This window comes from Zophobas morio, unplaced genomic scaffold (assembly GCF_036711695.1).
Source record: "Zophobas morio isolate AGI-343-1 ecotype UQ-CSIRO unplaced genomic scaffold, CSIRO_AGI_Zmor_V1 ptg000020l, whole genome shotgun sequence".
In the NCBI taxonomy this organism is placed as follows: domain Eukaryota; kingdom Metazoa; phylum Arthropoda; class Insecta; order Coleoptera; family Tenebrionidae; genus Zophobas; species Zophobas morio.
This window is the reverse complement of record NW_026972125.1, coordinates 2137201-2160516: the sequence shown is the minus strand read 5'-3', so window position 1 is coordinate 2160516 and position 23316 is coordinate 2137201. Positions and strand designations below refer to the sequence as shown.

Here is a 23316-nt window from a genome sequence, read left to right as displayed (position 1 = left end):
TAGAACAATTTTAAAAATGAAAAATTTAAAATTCGAAAATTTGAAAAAACGAAAAATTGAAAAACAAAATCTAAAACTGGGAAGTCGAAAAGTCGAAAGATTAAGAAATAGAAACATTTGAGAAATTCGAAAACAGGGAAAATAATATCGAAGAACTGAAATGAAAAATCGAGACATCGTAAAATCTACAATTTTAAAAATTGAAAAAGTAAAATATATCGAACAATTGAAGAATTGGAAAATTGAAACAGTCGAAAGTCAAGAAAAGGGAAACTCAAATCTTCGATTTATTGGAAAATCGAAAAATTGAGTATTTAGAAAAGTCAAAAATTGAAAAATTGTAAAATCTAAATATTTAAAAATCGAATAAAAAATATGTCATCGGAAAAATCCCAAAACTGAAATTTCGAAAAACTGAAAAATGAATGAAAAACTGAAGAATGGAAAAACTGAAATATCCAAAAACTGAGAAATTAATAGATTGAATAATTGAGAAATCAAAAAAGTGAAGCCGAAAAATCAAAAGCTTAAAAAATTCAGAAACTGGAAAATCTAAAACCTAAAAAACTGAAAAATCGTAAAATTGAAGAGAAAAATTGGAAAAACGTAAGATTGAAAATAGGCAAATTGAGAAATGGAAAAATTGAAAATCGTGAAATTCAAAAATTAAGAAATTGTAAAATCGAAAAATTGAATAATAAATAAACTGAAAAATCCAAAAACTGAAATTTCTAAAAATTGAAAAATGAAAGAAAAACTGAAAACTCCCAAAACTGAAACATGCAAGAACTGAAATTAAAAAATTGAAAAATTGAAAAATCGAAATAGTGGAAAGTCAACAAATGGGAAAATCAAAACATCGATTAATTGCAAAATCGAAAAATTGAGTAAAGAAAATGTAACCAGAAGAATCCCAAAACTGAAATTTCAAAAAATTGAAAAATGAATGAAAAACTGAAGAATGGAAAAACTGAAGAATGGAAAAACTGAAGAATAGAAAAACTGAAATATCCAAAAACTGAGAAATTAAAAAATTGAAAAATTTAGAAATCAAAATAGCGAAGCCGAAAATCAAAAGCATAAAAAATTCGGAAACTGAAAAATCAAAAACCTAAAAAACTGAAAAATTGAAAAACTGATATTCTACAAAAGCCAAATTTGAACAGCTGAAAAATCGTGAAATTGAAGAGAAAACTTGGAAAAACGTTAAGATTGGAAATAGGAAAACTGAGAAATGGAAAAATTGAAAATCGTGAAATTCAAAAATTAAGAAATTGTAAAATCGAAAAATTGAATAATAAATAAACTGAAAAATCCAAAAAACTGAAATTTCTAAAAATTGAAAAGTGAAAGAAAAATTGAAAAATCCCAAAACTGAAACATGCAAGAACTGAAATTAAAAAATTGAAAAATTGGAAAATCGAAATAGTGGAAAGTCAACAAATGGGAAAATCAAAACATCGATTAATTGAAAAATCGAAAAATTGAATAAAGAAAATGTAATCAGAAGAATCCCTAAACCGAAAATTTCGAAAAATTGGAAAATGAATGAAAAACTGAAGAATGGAAAAACTGAAATATCCAAAAACTGAGAAATTAAAAAATTGAAAAATTTAGAAATCAAAATAGCGAAGCCGAAAAATCAAAAGCATAAAAAATTCAGAAACTGAAAAAACAAAAACCTAAAAAACTGAAAAACTGAAAAACTGATATTCTACAATGGCCAAATTTGAAAAGCTGAAAAATCGTAAAATTGAAGAGAAAAGTTGGAAAAACGTTAAGATTGGAAATAGGAAAATTGAGAAATGGAAAAACTGAAAATCGTGAAATTCAAAAATTAAGAAATTGTAAAATCGAAAAATTGAACAATAAATAAACTGAAAAATCCCAAAACTAAAATTTCGAAAAATTGAAAAATTAAAAATCGAAATAGTCGAAATTCAACAAATGGGAAGATCAAAACACAGATTAATTGAAAAATCGAAAAATTGAAGAAAAAATATGCAATCAGAAAAATCCCAAAACTGAAATTTCGAAAAACTGAAACATGAATGAAAAACTAATCAATGGAAAAACTGAAATATCCAAAAACTGAGAAATTAAAAAACTGAGAAATCAAAAAAGTGAAGCCGAAAAATCAAAAGCTTAAAAAATTGAGAAACTGAAAAATCAAAAACCTAAAAAATGGAAAAATTGAAAAACTGAGATTCTATAAAAGTCAAATTTGAAAAACTGAAAAATCTTAAAATTGAAGAGCAAAATTGGAAAAACGTAAGTTTGAAAATGAGAAAATTGAGAAATGGAAAAATTAAGAAGTTATAAAATCGAAAATTTGAATAATAAATAAACGGAAAAATCCCAAAACTGAAATTTCGAAATATTGAAAAATTCAAAAATCGAAATAGTGGAAAGTCAACAAATGGGAAAATCAAAACATGGATTAATTGAAAAATCGAAATATTTAAAAATCGTAAAATTGAAAAAACGTAAAACTCAAAAATTATAAAATCCAAAAATTGCATAATAAATAAACTGAAAAATCCCAAAAGTAAGATTTCGAAAAATTGAGAGTTCGAAAGTTGAAAAAGCAAGAAATCGAAAAACCTACTCAGGTAAACCAGCAGTCTGGAGCTTTGAAACGTAAACTTTGTCATTCAGGAACGTTCTGTTAAATCCTTACGATGTTCATGTACTTTTTTATAGAAATCGATTTCGCAGAATCTTTAGTGACACTTCTACGACAGTCAAACATTTTGCTCTTATTTTTACATTAAAAGCCTTTTAAGCTTGTTGCTTTATTGCTAAAAAATTAAATTAAAAAATAATTAAAAATTCATGCAAAGTAGATCCTAGCGTTTCCAAAAGATAAAAATAACTACACTTTTCCACAAAGAATTATTTCTTAATTAAAGAAAAAATAGTTGCATGTCAATAATTAATACATATACCTACCAAAATGTTCACTTATTCGTTGTAAAGTCCGACCAAGCGGTTAGATTGTGTATCAGATCACGCAACATGATAGAGTCGACATTGGCCTGAGTGCGTTCTGGTCTGTAGATCAAACAAGTTCTCCGGCCACGGTATACCAAAGTGTCGGTGCAAATTTGGATCAAAGATTTCTTTAACAATTTTTTTCGAATTCTTCAGAGCCTTTCGTAATAACGCGCCATCGAGCTTTTCCGTCACTCTTGGATCACCCGATATAAATATTTAGAAATCACTTAGGAAAAACATAAAATAGTGAGCCATACAGGGTGACCTAAGGACCAATAAATCTCGTATCAAAGAAGTCAGCGAAAAGTGGTCATTCCAAAGTTTACGCTCACAATTAGTGTACCCCCTATGCTTAGCACTATTAGTTGCGCCCAATGTAGGCAACCAAGTATACATGCAATTTAAAGTCCCACGAGTTCCAAAGTTCCACGTTTAGGAATATGTTTGTAATGGGGTGCAGGGTGCAGAAAGTGTTATTCAAACCGATCTATAAACTTTCAAAAAATAAACGTAATTCCAAACGACTGACGGATAGATTTCGGCAAATTTAAATGATCGCGGTGGCTGTGGACCGCCATTATATTTTATTAATACACTATTCAGGCTCTGTTATCTTCAGCAATACTGTTTAAATTGTTCATACAGCAATAATTATTAAAAAATAAATAACTGATTTACCTTTTCAGCAGAGAACCACATAAACCGCACCAAACACTCTCCGAAATGCACTCCCCTTATAGTCACCACCACTCACCAAATCTTCGAATAAAATTGAGGAAAATTAGGTCAATCGACACATTTTACAAAACAGGAAGCATAAGTTTATCATTGCACGTTGTTTTCTCGCAAAGAATTCAAAAAATCGAAAATAATTCACAATCTTCAATGCCCATTCGAAAGTTTCGCGAACAACGAACAAACTAATGTCTCTTACTGCCAACGCAACAAACGTGAAAAATGAAAGTCACCAAATGAGTAACACACCGTTCTTTTATTCTTGTTGTTAATTTAATAGTTCATCGTTGATAATTGCCAGAACTCCAAAAGCTGAATCCCAATGGGTTTAAAGACGCCTCGGACGTAACCGAAAACGAATTCGTCATAAAGTTGGTTCGCTTTTTTCGCTTTACGTTGGTAGCCATTTCTGTCATTCCTGTCATTGTCATTTGCAAGTCACAAAATTAAGTAAAGAAGTAATAACAATGGATGCAGTACAACCTGAAGAAAAGAAGAGAATTCTAATTATCTACGACGAAATCTACGATGAGCCCCCAATCAGCGAATCCCTTGAGTTGAAGCAAATATCAGGTATGACGTTCACGTTTTTGCATTTTTCACAATTTAATAATTCCGCAGATCTCAAAGCGCACGAAAACGAAACAGTATTGCTTCGTATACCAGAAGAAAAACTCACCGACTCTGTCCTAAAGCGAGTTTTCTCAACAAGCAAACTCGGAGGTAAAGTCGTTGCCACTTGTATCGAAAAAGGTGTGGATGATGTTGTATTTAATCTAAAACTGGCGGGTTTTGTTAATGTGGAAGTGAAGACAACAATAACGGGCACACATGTGTCTGGTTTTAAACCAACATATGAGACTGGAAGTTGCGCTGGACTACAGAAACGCAAACATGGAAACTGGATAAAACTTAATGTGACCGATAAGGAAGAGCCTGATGAGATGCTTGATCCAGATGATTTGCTTGATGAGGAAGATTTTAAGAAGCCTGAAGCAGCGGCACTGCGTAGGTGTTTAACTTTGACACTGTGGTGGTTAAGTTGTAATTTTTTTTTTAGAGTGTGGCACCACTGAGAAGCGTAAAGCTTGCAAGAATTGCACTTGTGGGCTTGCGGAAGAGGTGACAAAGGCAGTGGAGAAATTACCCCATGTGACACAGTCATCATGTGGCAATGTAAGGGTATTTGGAATGTGATAGAGGGCTGTTTTTTTAATTTTGTATTTGTAGTGTTATCTGGGGGATGCATTTCGGTGCGCTAGTTGTCCTTACATGGGGTTGCCAGCTTTTAAGGCTGGCGAAAGAATTCAGTTGGTTGGTAATCTACTAGAGGCAGATATTTAGATAAGTTGGGTACTTGTTTATTAAATTTGTATTGATATGGATTTGGTGTTTTTGTAAAATTTTTTGGTTAGAAATTCTAAGTTGTTGGCAGCAATGTTAGTTCACAGTTGTCAACTTTGACAGAATGAAAAGCTGTCCAAAACTTGAATTGTCACCAACCTGACAAAAAAACCACATTAATAGTCACGCGGTAGAGTCAAAATTTTGACTTATTCTTGAAAAATCCGCTTATAATATGTTTTGGCAACAGCAGAAATAAAAGTACACCCACGAAGGCAATATTTAATTGATTCACATCTCCATTAATATGTATAAATATTCTATGCATAATAAAAGCATCAAATAAATTAATTAATGTAAAATATCACGAGAAACATAAGACCAGTTGAGGATCTTCACTTTCCACCACACATAGAAGGTTTATTCACAGAAGTCTGTGGTTCGAGGTCTTCCTAATTTAAGTTCAACGAGAGCGTCGAGTTTGTTCAGACCCACACCGTTGCCTTGCTCGTGGTGTGATAAGTTCTTGCAGGTCCTATACCATGTGGACAGGTTGGGATACTTCTGTGTTGCTATGGGCGTGATGATGGTGGCTGTACTGACTGTTGCGACGCAACACAAGTCAGCCACCGTTAGACTTGGACCGATTAAGTAGTTCTTGTCTCGAAGAAACTTATCTAAAAATTTGTAGGATTCTGTAATTACACTTATATGTTTTGTCCATTTTGTTTCTCGTTTTCCACGATTATGGAATTCTGGAATGACAAAAAAGACTTTAGAGGAGCTCACATTATAGTAGTGAAAATGTAACTCGTTTAAATTATAATCAAAATTCATTAACGGTGACGAAATCGTAAAAAGATTAACGTTTTGCGATGACGTCATCAGTTTTCAGGAACGAATGAATAAACGAATTTTGCTTAATATTCTATAGCTTAACTTAAATTCGAATTTGCGAAATGCAATTTCGGGAAGACATGCAAATGGGGAATTATACAGACAATATGCCGGATTCGAGGGGGGGGGGGGGGGGGGCGTTTTTGCAAAGGGGAGTGGCGTGACGCACGTGCAGGGAATTTTCGCGATAATGAGATGTTTACTTTTTTCAAGATGAGTCGAACAGCGATTTCGGAAGATTTTTTTATAGTTGCTTCCAGAATTTTTGAAATTTTAAAATAACTGACTTTAAAACCGAATATTTCGGAAATGGTGCTCCGTGATTATAAATACGTTATATTTTTGGGATTAGCAAGTCGAGATTCTTGTCCCAGAATTTTTTGTGACTTTTTAGACGACTTCTTCAAAAGCGACATTTTTCTAGTTGTTCAAATTTCGAAGCATTTTTGACCATTTTCGAAACTTAACTAAATACATTTTCTTGTAGATTTTAGGTTAGGGTATACATAGTGGAAAATTTCATTTTTGAAAAAGTCGTTTAAAAATTCTGAAAAAATTCAGGGTTATATTTACATTGAATTTTTTGGTATACCTGTTTTACGCTAAATAAAATAAATCAGTGAAATGAAAGGACGTGGGCGGGCTAAATTTATTTTTTTTTTCTAGCCTTATGGGCAAGTAGTAGCCCCACCCACCCACCCCTTCTTCATTCCAATGGCTACTCTTAATATGGTTCAGTCTTATTTTAACAACTTTAAATCCCACCATCCACCTTCTATTTTCTCAAACGGAAAGTCATTCTCGAAATTAGACTTATCTTAGGAATTACTAGCCCCGCCCACCCACCCTTTATTTTGTTAGAAATATTTTTCTTAAAAAATATACTATTTGCTATAAAATTTATTTCTTATTAAAAAAAAAAAAACTACAAATATTGTCATTTACCAAAGTTACCCGCCCTCTATTTTCTTAGAGGTTATGTCACTGGCCACAATCAGTCTTATCTTAGTAAGTACTAGCCCCGCCCACCCGCCCTGTTCTCATTCTAACGATTTTATTTCTGTTCACTATAAGATACAGTTTTCATTCAAAGCAGATTAAATGAATCACTGAAAAGGAGGCGGGGTGGGTGGGCGGGGTTAGGTTAGGGTCTATGTACACCGCGGAAAATTTCATTATTGGAAAAGTCGTCTAAAAATTCTCAAAAAATTCTGGGATATACATAGATCCCGAAGTGCTGAGTTCAAAAATAGAGCGTGTTTATGGTAACGAAGCAATATTTTCGGAATATTCGGTGTGAAATTGGAATTTTTTGAAATTTTCAAAAATTGTGAAATTTTATTATATGGTATTTGAATGGGCGATTCTGGAAAAACGGTTGGAGTTATCGAAGAAATGAGGTCGGAAGTGACTTCAAACATTTACCAAAATTAGACTTATTTTAGCAAGTACTAGGCTCCCCACCCACCAGCACTCTATTTTCTTAGAGCGTAGGTCTTTGCCACAATCAGTGTTAACTTAGTAAGTATTAGCCCAAATTATTATATGTTCTTTTGTAAAGTGAGAACGGGAACTAATGGAACGCAGGCTGTTTAAGAAAAAACAAAAAAAAATGTTAATCGTAATATTTTTGCGGTATGCTATTTGCTACAAGATTTATTATTTATTTCAGAACAAAAAATTTAAGGAACGGGTGGGCGGGCGGGGTTAAGTTTGATTTTTCCATGTTTTTATAAAAAAGCAATAACCCCGCCCACCCACCCCGTCTTCATTTCAGGGACTACTCCTAATATTGTTCAGTCATTTGCAAAAATATCTCAACAAATACTACCCCCGCCTTCTGTTTTCTCAGAAGGTATACCATTCACCAAAATTAGTCTTATTTTAGCAAGTACTAGGCCCTCCACTCACCCGTCCTCTATTTTCTTAGAGGGTAGGTCATTTGCCACAATCAGTCTTAACTTAGTAAGCATTAGCCCCGCCCACCCGCCCTGTTCATTTTTATTTCAGAAGAAAAAAAATAAAGAACGGGTGGGTGGGTGGGGCTAACTTTGATTTTTCCACTGACTACTCCTAATAATGTTCAGTCATTTATCAAAATTAGTATAAGATACAGTTCTCATTCAAGGCAGATTAAATGAATCACTGAAATGGAGGCGGGGTGGGTGGGCGGATTTAGGTTAGGGTATATGTACACAGCGGAAAATTTCATTTTTGGAAAAGTCGTCTAAAAATTCTAAAAAAATTCAGGGTTATAGATCTTGATGTGCTGATTTCAAAAACAAACAATAGCCCCGCCCACCCACCCCCTCTTCATTCTAGTGACTATTCTTAATATTGTTCAGTCTTATCTTGGCAACTTCTAGCCCGATCTATCCGCCTTCTATGTTCTTAGAGGGTAAGTCATTTGCCAAAATTAGTCTTATCTTAGCAAAAACTAGGCCCGCCCACCCCCCCTCTATTTTGTTAGAGGTTATGTCATCTGCCACAATCAGTCTAATCTTAGCAAGTACTAGCCCCACCCTTTGTTTTCTTAGAAGGTATGTTATTTGCAGTAATCAGCATTTTAGCAAAGATTAGCCCCGCCTACCCACCCTTCATTTTCTTAGAAGATATGTCATTTACTAAAATCAGTCTTATTTTGGCAGGTACTAGCTCCGCCCACCCACCCCGTTGTCATTCTAACGATCTCATTTCTGTTCAGTATAAGATCCTTGTTTCATTCTGACTGGATAAAATCGGTCACTGAGATGGAGGCGGTGTGGGTGGGCGGGGTTAATTATATGTTCTCTCGAAGAGTAGAAATTGGAACTAATAGAACGTAGGCTGTTACAAAAAAAAAGAAAAAAATGCTAATTGTAATTCTTTCGGTATATGTACTATTTACTATAAGATTTATTTCTTATTTCAGTAGAAAAAATTAAAAAACGGGTGAGCGGGCGGGGCTAAGTTTGTTTTTTTCACTGACTACTCCTAATATTGTTCAGTCATTTACCAAAGTCAGTCTATTCTCAACAAAAACTAGTCCCGCCCACCCACTCTCTATTTTCTTAAAGGTTATGACATTGGCCACAATTACTCTTATCTTAGTAAATACTAACCCCGCCCACCCGCCCTGTTCTCATTCTAACGATTTTATTTCTGTTCACTATAAGATACAATTTTCATTGAAGGCAGATTAAATGAATCACTGAAATGGGGACGGGGGGGAGGGCGGGGTTAGGTTAGGGTATATCTTAGCAAATACTAGACCCGCCCACCCGCCCTCTATTTTGTTAGAAGTTATGTCATTGGCCACAATCAGCCTTATTTTAGTAAGTACTAGTAACGCCCACCCACCCTGTTCATTTTTTATTTCCGAAGAAAAAAATTGAAGAAGGGGTGGGTGGGTGGGGCTTAGTTTTATTTTTCCACTCACTACTCCTAATATTGCTCAGTCATTTACCAAAATTAATCTTATTTTAGCAAATATTAGCCCCACCCAATCGCCCTCTATTTTCTTAGAAGTTTTGTCATTGGACACAATCAGTCTTGTCTTAGTAAGTAGTTACTTTTTTATAGAAATCGACTTCGCAGAATCTTTAGTGACACTTCTGCGACAGTCAAACATTTTTCTCTTATTTTTACGTTGAAAGCCTTTTGAGCTTGTTGCTTTATTGCTAAAAAATTAAATTTTTTTTCGCTTTACGTTGGTAGCCATATCTGTCATTCCTGTCATTGTCATTTGCAAGTGACAAAATTAAGTACGAAAGTAACAATGGATTTAAGACAACCTGAAAAAAAAACGAGACTTCTAATTATCTACGACGACCAAATTTACGATGAGCCCCCACAATCCCCAATAATCGAAACCCTCAAGTTGAAGCAAATATCAGGTATGACGTTCACGTTTTTGAAGTTTTCACAAGTTAATAATTCTACAGAGCTCAAAGAGCACGAAAACAATACAGTATTGCTTCGTATACCAGAAGAAAAACTCACCGACTGTGTCCTAAACCGAGTTTTCTCAACATGCAAACTCGGAGGTAAAGTCGTTGCCACTTGTATCGAAAAAGATGTGGATGATGTTGAATTTAATCTAAAACTGGCGGGTTTTGTTAATGTGGAAGTGAAGACAACAAACTCGGGCATAAATGTGTTTGGTTTTAAACCAACAAACTTGTTCTTGTTTGGAATCTGCCCTGGACTACGGAAACGCAAACATGGAGACTGGATAAAATTTAACGTGACTGATAAGGAAGAGCCTGATCAGATACTTGATCCGGATGAGTTGCTTGATGAGGAAGATTTTAAGCAGCCTGAATCAGCGGCACTACGTAAGTGTTTGACTTTGACACTGTGTGGTGGTTAGGTTGTAATTTTTTTTTAGAGTGTGGCACCTCTGAAAAGCGTAAAGCTGAAGAGGTGACTAAGGAAGTGCAGAAATTACCCCTTGTGACAAGGTCATCATGTAGCAATGTTAGGGCGGAAAGCGACTATTTGGCGCGGCCAACTTGGCACCAAGATGACTTGCGCCAAAGTATCCCTGAGCCAAGTTGGCTTGGCTCTGAAAAGTCTCTCGCCGGAACGTCTGGCGCCAAAATGTCTCGCGCCGAGTCGGACGAGCCAATATGTCTTACGCCGAGTCGGCCGCGGTAAGATGGGAGCGCCATCTTGACCTAGACAGTGTAAGGGTATTTGGAATGTGATAGAGGGGTGTTTTTTTAATTTTTTATTTGTAGTGTTCTCTGGGGGATGCATTTCGGTGCGCTGGTTGTCATCACAGGGGGTTGCCAGGTTATAAGCCTGGCAAAAATATTCCGTTGGTTGGTTTTCAACTAAAGACAGATATTTAGATAAGTTGGGTACTGGTTTACTTTGTGTATTTTGTTTATTAAATTTGTATTCACGTGGAGTTGGTGTTTTTGTAAAAAAATTTTGGTTGGCAATTCTGAGTTGTTGGCAGCAATGTTAGTTCACAGTTGTCAACTTTGACAGATGGATCATAACCAATGAAAAGCTGTCCAAAACTTGAAGTGTTGTCAACCTGACAAAAAAAAAACATTAATAGTCACGCGGTAGAGTCAAAATTTTGGCTTATACTTGCAAAATCCGGTTATAATATGTTTTGGCAACAGCAGAAATAAAAGTACACCCATGAAGGCAATATTTAACTGATTCACGTCTCCATTAAAATGTATAAATCTATCCATAATGAAAGCATCAAATAAATTAATTAATGTAAAATATCACGAGAAACATAAGACCAGTTGAGGATCTTCACTTTCCCTCACACATAGAAGGTTTATTCACAGAAGTCTTTGGTTCGAGGTCTTCCTAATTTAAGTTCAACGAGAGCGTCGAGTTTGTTCAGACCCACACCGTTGCCTTGCTCGTAGTATGGAAGGTTCTTGCAGGTTCTATACCATGTGGACAGGTTGGGATACTTCTCTGTTGAAATGGGCGTGATGATGGTGGCTGTACTGACAGGATCCATATTAGACCCGGTGTTGTTTTTGATTTGCATCAATGACTTACCTTACCTGATCCTTTATATAAAAAAGCAGTCTGCAAAAATAAAAAAAAAAACTTTGAACAATGTCATTGAATATCAAAACAAAAAATTGTTTTGAGTTTGTGGTGACCGAATTTAAATCAAAATTTTCGCGGTGAAATTAATTGACTTCGCAGAATCTTTAGTGACACTTCTACAACAGTCAAACATTTTGCTCTTATTTTTACATTGAAAGCCTTTTAAGCTTGTTGCTTTATTGCTAAAAAATTAAATTAAAAAATAATTAAAAATTCATGCAAAGTAGATCCTAGCGTTTCCAAAAGATAAAAATAACTACACTTTTCCACAAAGAATTATTTCTTAATTAAAGAAAAAATAGTTGCATGTCAATAATTAATACATATACCTACCAAAATGTTCACTTATTCGTTGTAAAGTCCGACCAAACGGTTAGGTTGTGTATCAGATCACGGAACATGATAGAGTCGACATTGGCCTGAGTGCGTTCTGGTCTGTAGATCAAACAAGTTCTCCGGCCACGGTATACCAAAGTGTCGGTGCAAGTTTGGATCAAAGATTTCTTTAACAATTTTTTTCCAATTCTTCAGAGCCTTTCTTAATAACGCACCATCGAGCTTTTCCGTCACTCTTGGATCACCCGATATAAATATTTAGAAATCACTTAGGAAAAACATAAAATAGTGAGCCATACAGGGTGACCTTAGGACCAATAAATCTCGTATCAAAGAAGTCAGCGAAACGTGGTCATTCCAAAGTTTACGCTCACAATTAGTGTACGCCCTATGCTTAGCACTATTAGTTGCGCCCAATGTAGGCAACCAAGTATACACGCAATTAAAGTCCCACGAGTTCCAAAGTTCCACGTTTAGGAATATGTTTGTAATGGGGTGCAGGGCGCAGAAAGTGTCATTCAAACCGATCTATAAACTTTCAAAAAATAAAAGTGATTCCAAACGACTGACGGATAGATTTCGGCAAATTTAAATGATCGCGGTGGCTATGGACCGCCATTATATTTTATTAATACACTATTCAGGCTGTGTTATCTTCAGCAATACTGTTTAAATTGTTCATACAGCAATAATTATTAAAAAATAAATAACTGATTTACCTTTTCAGCAGAGAACCACATAAACCGCACCAAACACTCTCCAAAATGCACTCCCCTTATAGTCACTACCACTCACCAATTCTTCGAATAAAATTGAGGAAAAGTAGGTCAATCAACACACTTTACAAAACAGGAAGCATAAGTTTATCATTGCACGTTGTTTTCTCGCAAAGAATTAAAAAAATCGAAAATAATTCACAATCTTCAATGCCCATTCGAAAGTTTCGCGAACAACGAACTAATGTCACTTACTGCCAATGCAACAAACGTGAAAAATGAAAGTCACCAAATGGGTAACACGCCGTTCTTTTAATCTTGTTTTTAATTTAATAGTTCATCGTTGATAATTGCCAGAGTACCAAAAGCTGAATCCCAATGGGTTTAAAGACGCCTCTGACGTACCCGAAAACGAATTCGTAATAAAGTTGGTTCGCTTTTTTCGCTTTACGTTGGTAGCCATATCTGTCATTCCTGTCATTGTCATTTGCAAATGACAAAATTAAGTACAAAATAACAATGTCTGCAACAACACCTGAAAAAAAGAAGAGACTTCTAATTATCTACGACGACCGAATCTACGATGAGCCCCCACAATCCCCAATAAGCGAAACCCTCACCTTGAAGCAAATATCAGGTATGACGTTCACGTTTTTGCGGTTTTCACAATTTAATAATTCCGCAGATCTCAAACAGCACGAAACCAAAACAGTATTGCTTCGTATACCAGAAGAAAAACTCACAGACTGTGTCCTAAAGCGAGTTTTCTCAACAAGCAAACTCGGAGGTAAAGTCGTTGCCACTTGTATCGAAAAAGGTGTGGATGATGTTGTATTTAATCTAAAAGTGGCGGGTTTTGTTAATGTGGAAGTGAAGACAACAAACTCGGGCACAAATGTGTTTGGTTTTAAACCAACATACGAGATTGGAATTTGCACTAGACTACGGAAACGCAAACATAGAGACTGGATAAATCTTGCGAACCAAGAGCTTGATGAAGTATCTGATCCAGATGATTTGCTTGATGAGAAAGATTTTAAGAAGCCTGAATCAGCGGCACTGCGTAGGTGTTTAACTTTGACACTGTGTAGTGGTTAGGTTGTCAATTTTTTTTTTAGAGTGTGGTACCACTGAAAAGCCTAAAGCTTTGAAGAGGTACATTTGTGGGCCTGCTGAAGAGGTGACAAAGGAAGTGCAGAAATTACCCCGTGGGATGAGGTCATCATGTGGAAATGTTAGGACGGAAAGGGACAATTTGGCGCGGCCAACTTGTCGCGTCCGACTCGCCGTGATAGATTTTCGCAAAAAGCCAATTTGGCCCCAAGATGACTTGCGCGATAGGTTTCCTAATCTATGTTGGTATGGCGGCGGAATGTCTCGGGCCGCGTCAGACGAGCCAATATGTCACGCGCCGAGTCGGCCGCGATAAGTTGGGAGCGCCATCTTGTCCTAGACCATATAAGGGTATTTGGAATGAGATAGAGGGGTGTTTTTTTAATTTTTTATTTGTAGTGTTTTCTGGCGGATGCATTTTATCGCGCTGGTTGTCGTCAGAGGGGGTTGCCAGGTAATAAGCCTGGCAAAAATATTCCGGTGATTGGTTTTCAACTATAGAAGACATTTAGATAAGTCGGGTATAGTAGTTCTGGTGAGAGATTGGGATTTCTTACCAGTTGACATGTAAGTTGGCAGCAACCTAACACTATAAAATCCACTGAAATTCCTACTCTCTCACTCACAGCTGGCTGTCACTGTCTCTGTTACAAACGTAAAACTACTGAAAGTTCCATTGCTAAGGTTAGGCCACTTTTCTGACTCTCACCTACAGTGCTTCTTTAAGGTACGCGTCCACTTGAGAGGGCGCTTGCCAGAAATAATTCCAAGATCAGCCCATAAAGCCATGGTCGGGCCTGCGCTTTTACCTGGTTTCTCCGAGTTTGTGAGCGACTCTGACAATACGAACGCGTTTCGTTGTGCGCCAATGGTCTCCGATAAGTCTGTTTTACGTATATTTTTTTTGTAGTAACTCAATTAATTGCAATAATTGACCTCTGAAATTTAAAATGACAACTTAAGACTAAAGATGGCATAAAATCAAAACCAGAACTCTCGTGAGAGTTGCTCTCCAGAGGACACCGTAAAGATTAATGTTCCAGGAAATATTTGAAACAATTTTCAGTAGAAGACAGAGGTATAATGATAGTAGTCATCGTTTTTTGTTATTAAGAGACAGTTTTGTAACAAAAAAAAACATCAACTCGAAGCCAGGAATTCATTTTCCTATCGTAAAATTATGGCTCCTAAACGAAACTCTCCACAAAAATTCCCGAGTATTGTAAAACTTATGTTTTGTAGCGTTTAAGATTAGAGTGATTTTGGGGTTTCAAATTTCGCGCGGATGGTACACTTTTCTTCGCGTAGATTTAGTGACTTTTCTGTCACGCAATCGCTCACCGTACGCAGTATACTGGTTTGCTTTGTGTATTTTGTATATTAAATTTGTATTCACGTGGCGTTGGTGTTTTTGTAAAAAAATTTGGTTGGCAATTCTGAGTTGTTGGCAGCAATGTTAGTTCACAGGTGTGTCAACTTTGACAGATGGATCATAACCAATGAAAAGCTGTCCAAAACTTGAATTGTTGCCAACCCGACAAAAAAATCACATTAATAGTCACGCGGTAGTCAAAATTTTGGCTTATTCTTGAAAAATCCGGTTATAATATGTTTTGGCAACAGCAGAAATAAAAGTACACCCATGAAGGCAATATTTAATTGATTCACATCTCCCTTAAACTATATAAATATTCTATCCATAATAAAAGCATCAAATAAATTAATCAATGTAAAATATCACGAGAAACATAAGACCAGTTGAGGATCTTCCTAAACCTCATCAAGTTTGAGGAACGAATGAATAAACCAATTTTGCTTAATATTCTATAGCTCATGTTGATGTACGTCCAGGATCCATATTACGCCCGGTGTTGTTTTTGATTTACATCAATGACTTACCGTACCTGATTCTTTATATAAAAAGCAGTCTGGTAAAATTTAAAAAAAACTTTGTTTGAACAATGGCATTGAATATCAAAACAAAAAATTGTTTTGAGTTCTTTTAAGCAAGTCGTTACGTTATCGGAATAAAGTTGTATTAAAAAACGGATAAACAACCCGGAGGTAATTCCACATTTCCCGACATTTTACCTCACAGAATAATTCCACCTTCTGATAGTAGATAATAAGTCAACTCTCACTAAAACAACGAATTCAAGCAGCGGCCAACTGGAACGTGACAAGGAAGAGCTCTCAGTCTCCCATTATTCACGCTTTTTTGCAGCCGATCACCACGTCAGAACAACTCTCATCAGTCATCTCGTGCGCCGCAACTGACATTCAACTGAATTTCAAATTAAATCACAAAATAGTGTGCAAATGTGTGTAAACTATGTGCCTAACATATATGTTGGAAGATATAAAATACAAGAAAAATCCTGTATAGTTTGCTCTGTGCACAACACGTGGACTCATGACAAAGACTAGTAGAAGAAATTTTGTATCATATATCGTGCAATTTTCATACCTATCGAGATTACGTTCGACTGTACCTCTTCGTTCTGTTGAATTTTTGATGTTGTAATCATCTTTTTTGTACATTTTAGGTGAGATGTAATTCGACTACGTATATGTTGTAAGACTCTAGGGCATGTTCATTTAGAGTTTTTGAAAATGTTCATATCATTTTTCTGTAATCGTAACCATTGCAGCTACATTTTATGAGCAGCCATCCTGAGAAAATTTTTACTTAATTTTTTTTGTCCACATCTTTGAATCTCATTATTTTAGGATCTCCTCTTTATGAGTTTTTATATCTATTTACAACCATATGTTACATCTATTTTTTATGTATTTCAATGTGTGATACTCAATAGATTTCTAAAAATGTATCTACGTACATACATTAGGTTATAAACGTTGTTTATATTCATTATTTGCGACAAGTTGTTTATATTTTGTAATAAATCATGACCGTTGTAGCACAGGAATGAATGAAATGAGATTTTGATGAAAATAAAGTTCTAGATTTTAGATTTGTTAATACTTACCTTCACAAAACTACCGACGCACGTTTCAGTGACGCAACGTTTATTACCCCATTCTTTTTTTAAATTTAGTTTGGGATAGATAGTGCCAATGTGGTTTGCAGAACGCATCGACAATTTTTGAGTTTTCAGTGTTATGGGGTAATCGTTATAGTGTTATAAAAACAACAAAATTAATAAGACGAATATATTTAAAAAATGCAGATTTTATGTTCAATATCTGATGTATGTATACAAAAGCGGTCCCTGAAATTCTGTAAAATACTTCAAAAACCAGACACAAGGAATTCTCGAGATTCTTTCAAACTACTTCAAACACCAGGTATAAGTTGTCTCCAAGATGCCTTCAAACTACTTCAAAAACAACAAAAGTAATCTCCCAATTTCGTTCCAACTACTTCAAAAAACAGGCACAAAGAATCTCCAAGATTTTCTCAAATTACTTCAAAAATCAAAAAAAAAATGTAAAACTGAAACATGGGAAAATTGAGAAATCGAAAAATTAGAAGTCGAGAAATTGAAAAATCGAAAAATTGAAAAATGAGTGGAAAACTGAAGAATGGAAAAACTGAAATATCCAAAAACTGAGAAATCAAAAAAGTGAAGCCGAAAAATCAAAAGCTTAAAAAATCGAGACACTGAAAAATCAAAAACCTAAAAAACTGAAAAATTGAAAAACAGATTCTATAAAAGTCAAATTTGAAAAACTTAAAAATCGTAAAATTGAAGAGAAAAATTGGAAAAACAAAATCTAAAACTGGGAACTTCGAAAAATCCAAAAATTAAGAAATCGAAACATTTGAAAAGTTCAAAAACAGAAAGAATTGAAATATCGAAGAACTGAAATGAAAAATTGAGAAATCGAAAAATCTACAATTTTAAAAATTGAAAAATTAAAATATAAAAAAATTTAAAAATCTAAAATTTAAAAATCGAAAAATCGAAATATTGAAAAATCCCAAAACTAATTATCCAAAAACTGAGAATCTAAAAAATTGAAAAAATAAAAAAAAAATGAAAAATCAAATCTTCAATTTATTGAAAATTCGAATAATTGAGTATTTAGAAAAGTCAAAAATTTAAAAACTGTAAAATCGAAAAATTGAAGAGGAAAAAAATTGAAAAAAATGTAAAACCGAAACAGTGGAAAATTGGAAATCGAGAAATTGAAAAATCGAAAAATTGAAAAAAAATATCTACCTAATCAGAAAATTCCCAAAACTGAAATTTCGAAAAATTGAAAAATGAGTGAAAAATTGAAGAATGCTAAAAATTGAAATATCCAAAAACTGAGAAATCAAAAAAGTGAAGCCGAAAAATCAAAAGCTTAAAAAATCGAGACACTGAAAAATCAAAAACCTAAAAAACTGAAAAATTGAAAAACAGATTCTGTAAAAGTCAAATTTGAAAACCTAAAAAATCGAAAAATTGAAGAGAAAAATTGGAAAAACGAAAAATTGAAAAGCAAAATCTAAAACTTGGAACTCTAAAAATCCAAAAATTAAGAAATCGAAACATTTGAAAAATTCAAAAACAGGAAAAATTGAAATATCGAAGAACTGAAATGAAAAATCGAGAAATCGAAAAATCTACAATTTTAAAAATTGAAAAATTAAAATATAAAAAAATTTAAAATCTAAAATTTAAAAATCTAAAAATCGAAATATTGAAAAATTCCAAAACTAAATATCCAAAAACTGAGAATCTAAAAAATTGAAAAAATAAAAAAAAAATGAAAAATCAAATCTTCAATTTATTGAAAATTCGAATAATTGAGTATTCAGAAAAGTAAAAAATTTAAAAATTGTAAAATCGAAAAATTGAAGAGGAAAAAAAATTGAAAAATCGAAAAATTGAAAAAAAAATCTACCTAATCAGAAAATTCCCAAAACTGAAATTTCGAAAAATTGAAAAATGAGTGAAAAACTGAAGAATGCTAAAAACTGAAATATCCAAAAACTGAGAAATCAAAAAAGTGAAGCCGAAAAATCAAAAGCTTAAAAAATCGAGACACTGAAAAATCAAAAACCTAAAAAACTGAAAAATTGAATAACAGATTCTTTAAAAGTCAAATTTGAAAACCTAAAAAATCGAAAAATTGAAGAGAAAAATTGGAAAAACGAAAAATTGAAAAGCAAAATCTAAAACTTGGAACTCTAAAAATCCAAAAATTAAGAAATCGAAACATTTGAAAAATTCAAAAACAGGAAAAATTGAAATATCGAAGAACTGAAATGAAAAATCGTGAAATCGAAAAATCTACAATTTCAAAAATTGAAAAATTAAAATATAAAAAAATTGAAAAATCGAAAAATCGAAATATTGAAAAATCCGAAAACTAAATATCCAAAAACTGAGAATCTAAAAAATTTAAAAAAATCAAAAAAATTAAAAATCGAAAAATTGAAGAATTGGAAACAGTGGAAAGTCAAGAAAACGGAAAATCAAATCTTCAATTTATTGAAAATTCGGATAATTGAGTATTTAGAAAAGTCAAAAATTTAAAAATTGTAAAATCGACAAATTGAAGAGGAAAAAAATTGAAAAAAATGTTAAAAACCGAAACAGGAAAATTGGAAATCGAGAAATTGAAAAATCGAAAAACTGAATAAAAAATATGTACCTAATCAGAAAATTCCCAAAACTGAAATTTCGAAAAATTGAGAAATGAATGAAAAACTGAAGAATGGAAAAGCTAAAATATCCAAAAACTGAGAAATTAAAAAATTGAAGAATTGAGAAATCAAAAAAGTGAAGCCGAAAAATCAAAAGCTTAAAAAATTGAGAAACTGAAAAATCAAAAACCTAGAAAACTGAAAAATTGAAAAACTGAGATTCTATAAGAGTCAGATTTGAAAAACTGAAAAATCGTAAGATTGAAAAGAAAAATTGGAAAAATGAAAAATTGAAAAGCAAAATCTAAAACTGGGAACTCGAAAAATCCAAAAATTAAGAAATCGAAACATTTGAAAAATTCAAAAACAGGAAAAATTGAAAAATTAAAATATAAAAAAATTGAAAAATCTAAAATATAAAAATCGAAAAATCGAAATATTGAAAAATCCCAAAACCAAATATCCAAAAACTGAGAATCTAAAAAATTGAAAAAATCAAAAAAATGAAAAATCGAAAAATTGAAGAATTGGAAACAGTCGAAAGTCAAGAAAATGGAAAATCAAATCTTCAATTTATTGAAAATTCGAATAATTGAGTATTTAGAAAAGTAAAAAATTTAAAAATTGTAAAATCGAAAAATTGAAGAGGAAAAAAATTGAAACATAGGAAAATTGAAAATCGGGAAATTGAAAAATCGAAAAACTTAATAAAAAATATGCACCTAATCAGAAAACTCCCAAAACTGAAATTTCGAAAAACTGAAGAATGGAAAAGCTAAAATATCCAAAAACTGAGAAATTAAAAAATTGAAGAATTGAAAAATCAAAAAAGTGAAGCAGAAAAATCAAAAGCTTAAGAAATTGAGAAACTGAAAAATCAAAAACCTAGAAAACTGAAAAATTGAAAAACTGAGATTCTATAAAACTCAGATTTGAAAAACTGAAAAATCGTAAAATTAAAAGGAACTATTGGAAAAACGAAAAATTGAAAAGCAAAATCTAAAACTCGGAACTCGAAAAATCCAAAAATTAAGAAATCGAAACATTTGAAAAATTCAAAAACAGGAAAAATTGAAAAATTAAAATATAAAAAAAATTAAAAATCGAAAAATCGAAATATTGAAAAATCCCAAAACCAAATATTCAAAAACTGAGAATCTAAAAAATTGAAAAAATAAAAAAAATTAAAAATCGAAAAATTGGAAACAGTCGAAAGTCAAGAAAACGGAAAATCAAATCTTCAATTTATCGAAAATTCGAATAATTGAGTATTTAGGAAAGTCAAAAATTTAAAAATTGTAAAATCGAAAAATTGAAGAGGAAAAAAATTGAAAAAAATGTAAAACTGAAAATAGGAAAACTGGAAATCGAGAAATTGAAAAATCGAAAAATTGAATAAAAAATATGTACCTAATCAGAAAATTCCCAAAACTGAAATTTCGAAACATTGAAAAATGAGTGAAAAACTGAAATATCCAAAAACTGAGAAATTAAAAAATTGAAGAATTGAGAAATCAAAAAAGTGAAGCCGAACAATCAAAAGCTTAAAAAATTGAGAAACTGAAAAATCAAAAACCTAGAAAACTGAAAAATTGAAAAACTGAGATTCTATAAAAGTCAGATTTGAAAAACTGAAAAATCGTAAGATTGAAAAGAAAAATTGGAAAAATGAAAAATTGAAAAGCAAAATCTAAAACTGGGAACTCGAAAAATCCAAAAATTAAGAAATCGAAACATTTGAAAAATTCAAAAACAGGAAAAATTGAAAAATTAAAATATAAAAAAATTGAAAAATCTAAAATATAAAAATCGAAAAATCGAAATATTGAAAAATTCCAAAACCAAATATCCAAAAACTGAGAATCTAAAAAATTGAAAAAATCAAAAAAATGAAAAATCGAAAAATTGAAGAATTGGAAACAGTCGAAAGTCAAGAAAACGGAAAATCAAATCTTCAATTTATTGAAAATTCGAATAATTGAGTATTTAGAAAAGTCAAAAATTTAAAAATTGTAAAATCGAAAAATTGAAGAGGAAAAAAATTGAAAAAAATGTAAAACTGAAAATAGGAAAATTGGAAATCGAGAAATTGAAAAATCGAAAAATTGAATAAAAAATATGTACCTAATCAGAAAATTCCCAAAACTGAAATTTCGAAAAATTGAAAAATTGAGAAATCAAAAAAGTGAAGCCGAAAAATCAAAAGCTTAAAAAATTGAGAAACTGAAAAATCAAAAACCTAGAAAACTGAAAAATTGAAAAACTGAGATTTTATAAAAGTCAGATTTGAAAAACTGAAAAAATCGTAAAATTGAAAAATCGAAAAATTGAGAGTTTATAAAAGTCAAAAATTGAAAAATCGAAATATTTAAACATCGTAAAATCGAAGAAGAGAAAAACTGAAAAAAGGTAGAACTGAAAAATCCCAAAAGTAAGATTTCGAAAAATTGAGAATTCGAAAGTTGAAAAAGCAAGAAATCGAAAAACCTACTCAGGTAAACCAGCTGTCAAGACCTGTAAACCTGTAAATGTAAACTTTGTCATTCGGGAACGTTATGTATTAAATCGTTACGATGTTCAAATACTTTTTTATAGAAATCGACTTCGCAGAATCTTTAGTGACACTTCTACGACAGTAAAACATTTTGCTCTTATTTTTACATTGAAAGCCTTTTAAGCTTGTTGCTTTATTGCTAAAAAATTAAATTAAAAAATAATTAAAAATTCATGCAAAGTAGATCCTAGCGCTTCCAAAAGATAAAAATAACTACACTTTTCCACAAAGAATTATTTCTTAATTAAAGAAAAAATAGTTGCATGTCAATAATTAATACATATACCTACCAAAATGTTCACTTATTCGTTGTAAAATCCGACCAAGCGGTTAGGTTGTGTATCAGATCACGGAACATGATAGAGTCGACATTGGCCTGAGTGCGTTGTGCGTTCTGGTCTGTAGATCAAACAAGTTCTCCGGCCACGGTATACCAAAGTGTCGGTGCAAGTTTGGATCAAAGATTTCTTTAACAATTTTTTTCGAATTCTTCAGAGCCTTTCTTAATAACGCACCATCGAGCTTTTCCGTCACTCTTGGATCACCCGATATAAATATTTAGAAATCGCTTAGGAAAAACATTAAATAGTGAGCCATACAGGGTGACCTTAGGACCAATAAATCTCGTATCAAAGAAGTCAGCGAAAAGTGGTCATTCCAAAGTTTACGCTCACAATTAGTGTACGCCCTATGCTTAGCACTATTAGTTGCGCCCAATGTAGGTAACCAAGTATACACGCAATTTAAGTCCCACGAGTTCCAAAGTTCCTACGTTTAGGAATATGTTTGTAATGGGGTGCAGGGCGCAGAAAGTGTCATTCAAACCGATCTATAAACCTTCAAAAAATAAACGTGATTCCAAACGACTGACGGATAGATTTCGGCAAATTTAATGATCGCGGTGGCTATGGACCGCCATTATATTTTATTAATACACTATTCAGGCTCTGTTATCTTCAACAATACTTTTAAATTGTTCATACAGCTATAATTATTAAAAAATAAATAACTGATTTACCTTTTCAGCAGAAAACCACATAAACCGCACTAAACACTCGCCGAAATGCACTCCCCTTATAGTCACTACCACTCGCCAATTCTTCGAATAAAATTGAGGAAAAGTAGGTCAATCGACACATTTTACAAAACAGGAAGCATAAGTTTATCATTGCACGTTGTTTTCTCGCAAAGAATTCAAAAAATTGAAAATAATTCACAATCTTCAATGCCCATTCGAAAGTTTCGCGAACAACGAACAAACTAATGTCACTTACTGCCAACGCAACAAACGTGAAAAATGAAAGTCACCAAATGAGTAACACACCGTTCTTTTAATCTTGTTTTTAATTTAATAGTTAATCTTTGATAATTGCCAGAACACCCAAAAGCTGAATCCCAATGGGTTTAAAGACGCCTCTGACCTAACCGAAAACGAATTCATAATAAAGTTG

General features: G+C 32.8%; 3 protein-coding genes across 6 annotated transcripts; all 3 read left to right on the top strand.

Moving 5' to 3' along the window:
* Positions 1-4138: 4138 nt before the first annotated feature.
* LOC135131543 (anamorsin homolog) lies at positions 4139-5117 on the top strand. The gene is made up of 4 exons (XM_064059340.1): positions 4139-4305; positions 4354-4740; positions 4793-4908; positions 4963-5117. Exons 1-4 carry the CDS (start codon positions 4200-4202, stop codon positions 5074-5076), a joined length of 723 nt encoding a protein of 240 aa, XP_063915410.1. The 5' UTR covers positions 4139-4199; the 3' UTR covers positions 5077-5117.
* Positions 5118-9621: 4504 nt separating this feature from the next.
* On the top strand, positions 9622-10867 carry LOC135131539 (anamorsin homolog). The gene is made up of 4 exons (XM_064059335.1): positions 9622-9848; positions 9897-10289; positions 10343-10640; positions 10695-10867. The coding sequence occupies exons 1-3, from the start codon at positions 9731-9733 to the stop codon at positions 10609-10611; spliced, it is 780 nt and encodes a 259-aa protein (XP_063915405.1). The 5' UTR covers positions 9622-9730; the 3' UTR covers positions 10612-10640; positions 10695-10867.
* Positions 10868-12996: 2129 nt separating this feature from the next.
* Positions 12997-16682, top strand: LOC135131538 (anamorsin homolog). Of its 4 annotated transcripts, XR_010280921.1 has the most exons (5): positions 13001-13233; positions 13282-13659; positions 13715-13830; positions 14109-14276; positions 14338-16682. XR_010280921.1 is itself a non-coding variant. In XM_064059333.1 (4 exons), exons 1-3 carry the CDS (start codon positions 13116-13118, stop codon positions 14023-14025), a joined length of 807 nt encoding a protein of 268 aa, XP_063915403.1. In that variant the 5' UTR covers positions 12997-13115; the 3' UTR covers positions 14026-14060; positions 14109-14192. The 4 variants fall into 4 exon arrangements, 3 of the variants coding, with proteins under 3 accessions (XP_063915403.1, XP_063915402.1, XP_063915404.1); XM_064059333.1 differs by lacking the exon at positions 14338-16682 and having other exon boundaries at positions 12997-13233; positions 13715-14060; positions 14109-14192; XM_064059334.1 differs by having other exon boundaries at positions 13000-13233; positions 14109-16682.
* The last annotated feature ends 6634 nt before the right edge of the window (positions 16683-23316 follow it).

Bases quoted from the DNA above. Each gene is read 5' to 3' on its own strand.
- LOC135131543 (XM_064059340.1), top strand. From the start codon at position 4,200: ATGGATGCAGTACAACCTGAAGAAAAGAAGAGAATTCTAATTATCTAC. The intron at 4,741-4,792 runs GTAGGTGTTTAA...TTTTTTTTTTAG, and splicing joins GCCTGAAGCAGCGGCACTGC to AGTGTGGCACCACTGAGAAG. The intron at 4,909-4,962 runs GTAAGGGTATTT...TTGTATTTGTAG, and splicing joins CACAGTCATCATGTGGCAAT to TGTTATCTGGGGGATGCATT.
- LOC135131539 (XM_064059335.1), top strand. From the start codon at position 9,731: ATGGATTTAAGACAACCTGAAAAAAAAACGAGACTTCTAATTATCTAC. The intron at 9,849-9,896 runs GTATGACGTTCA...ATAATTCTACAG, and splicing joins CAAGTTGAAGCAAATATCAG to AGCTCAAAGAGCACGAAAAC. The intron at 10,290-10,342 runs GTAAGTGTTTGA...ATTTTTTTTTAG, and splicing joins GCCTGAATCAGCGGCACTAC to AGTGTGGCACCTCTGAAAAG.
- LOC135131538 (XM_064059332.1), top strand. From the start codon at position 13,116: ATGTCTGCAACAACACCTGAAAAAAAGAAGAGACTTCTAATTATCTAC. The intron at 13,234-13,281 runs GTATGACGTTCA...ATAATTCCGCAG, and splicing joins CACCTTGAAGCAAATATCAG to ATCTCAAACAGCACGAAACC. The intron at 13,660-13,714 runs GTAGGTGTTTAA...TTTTTTTTTTAG, and splicing joins GCCTGAATCAGCGGCACTGC to AGTGTGGTACCACTGAAAAG.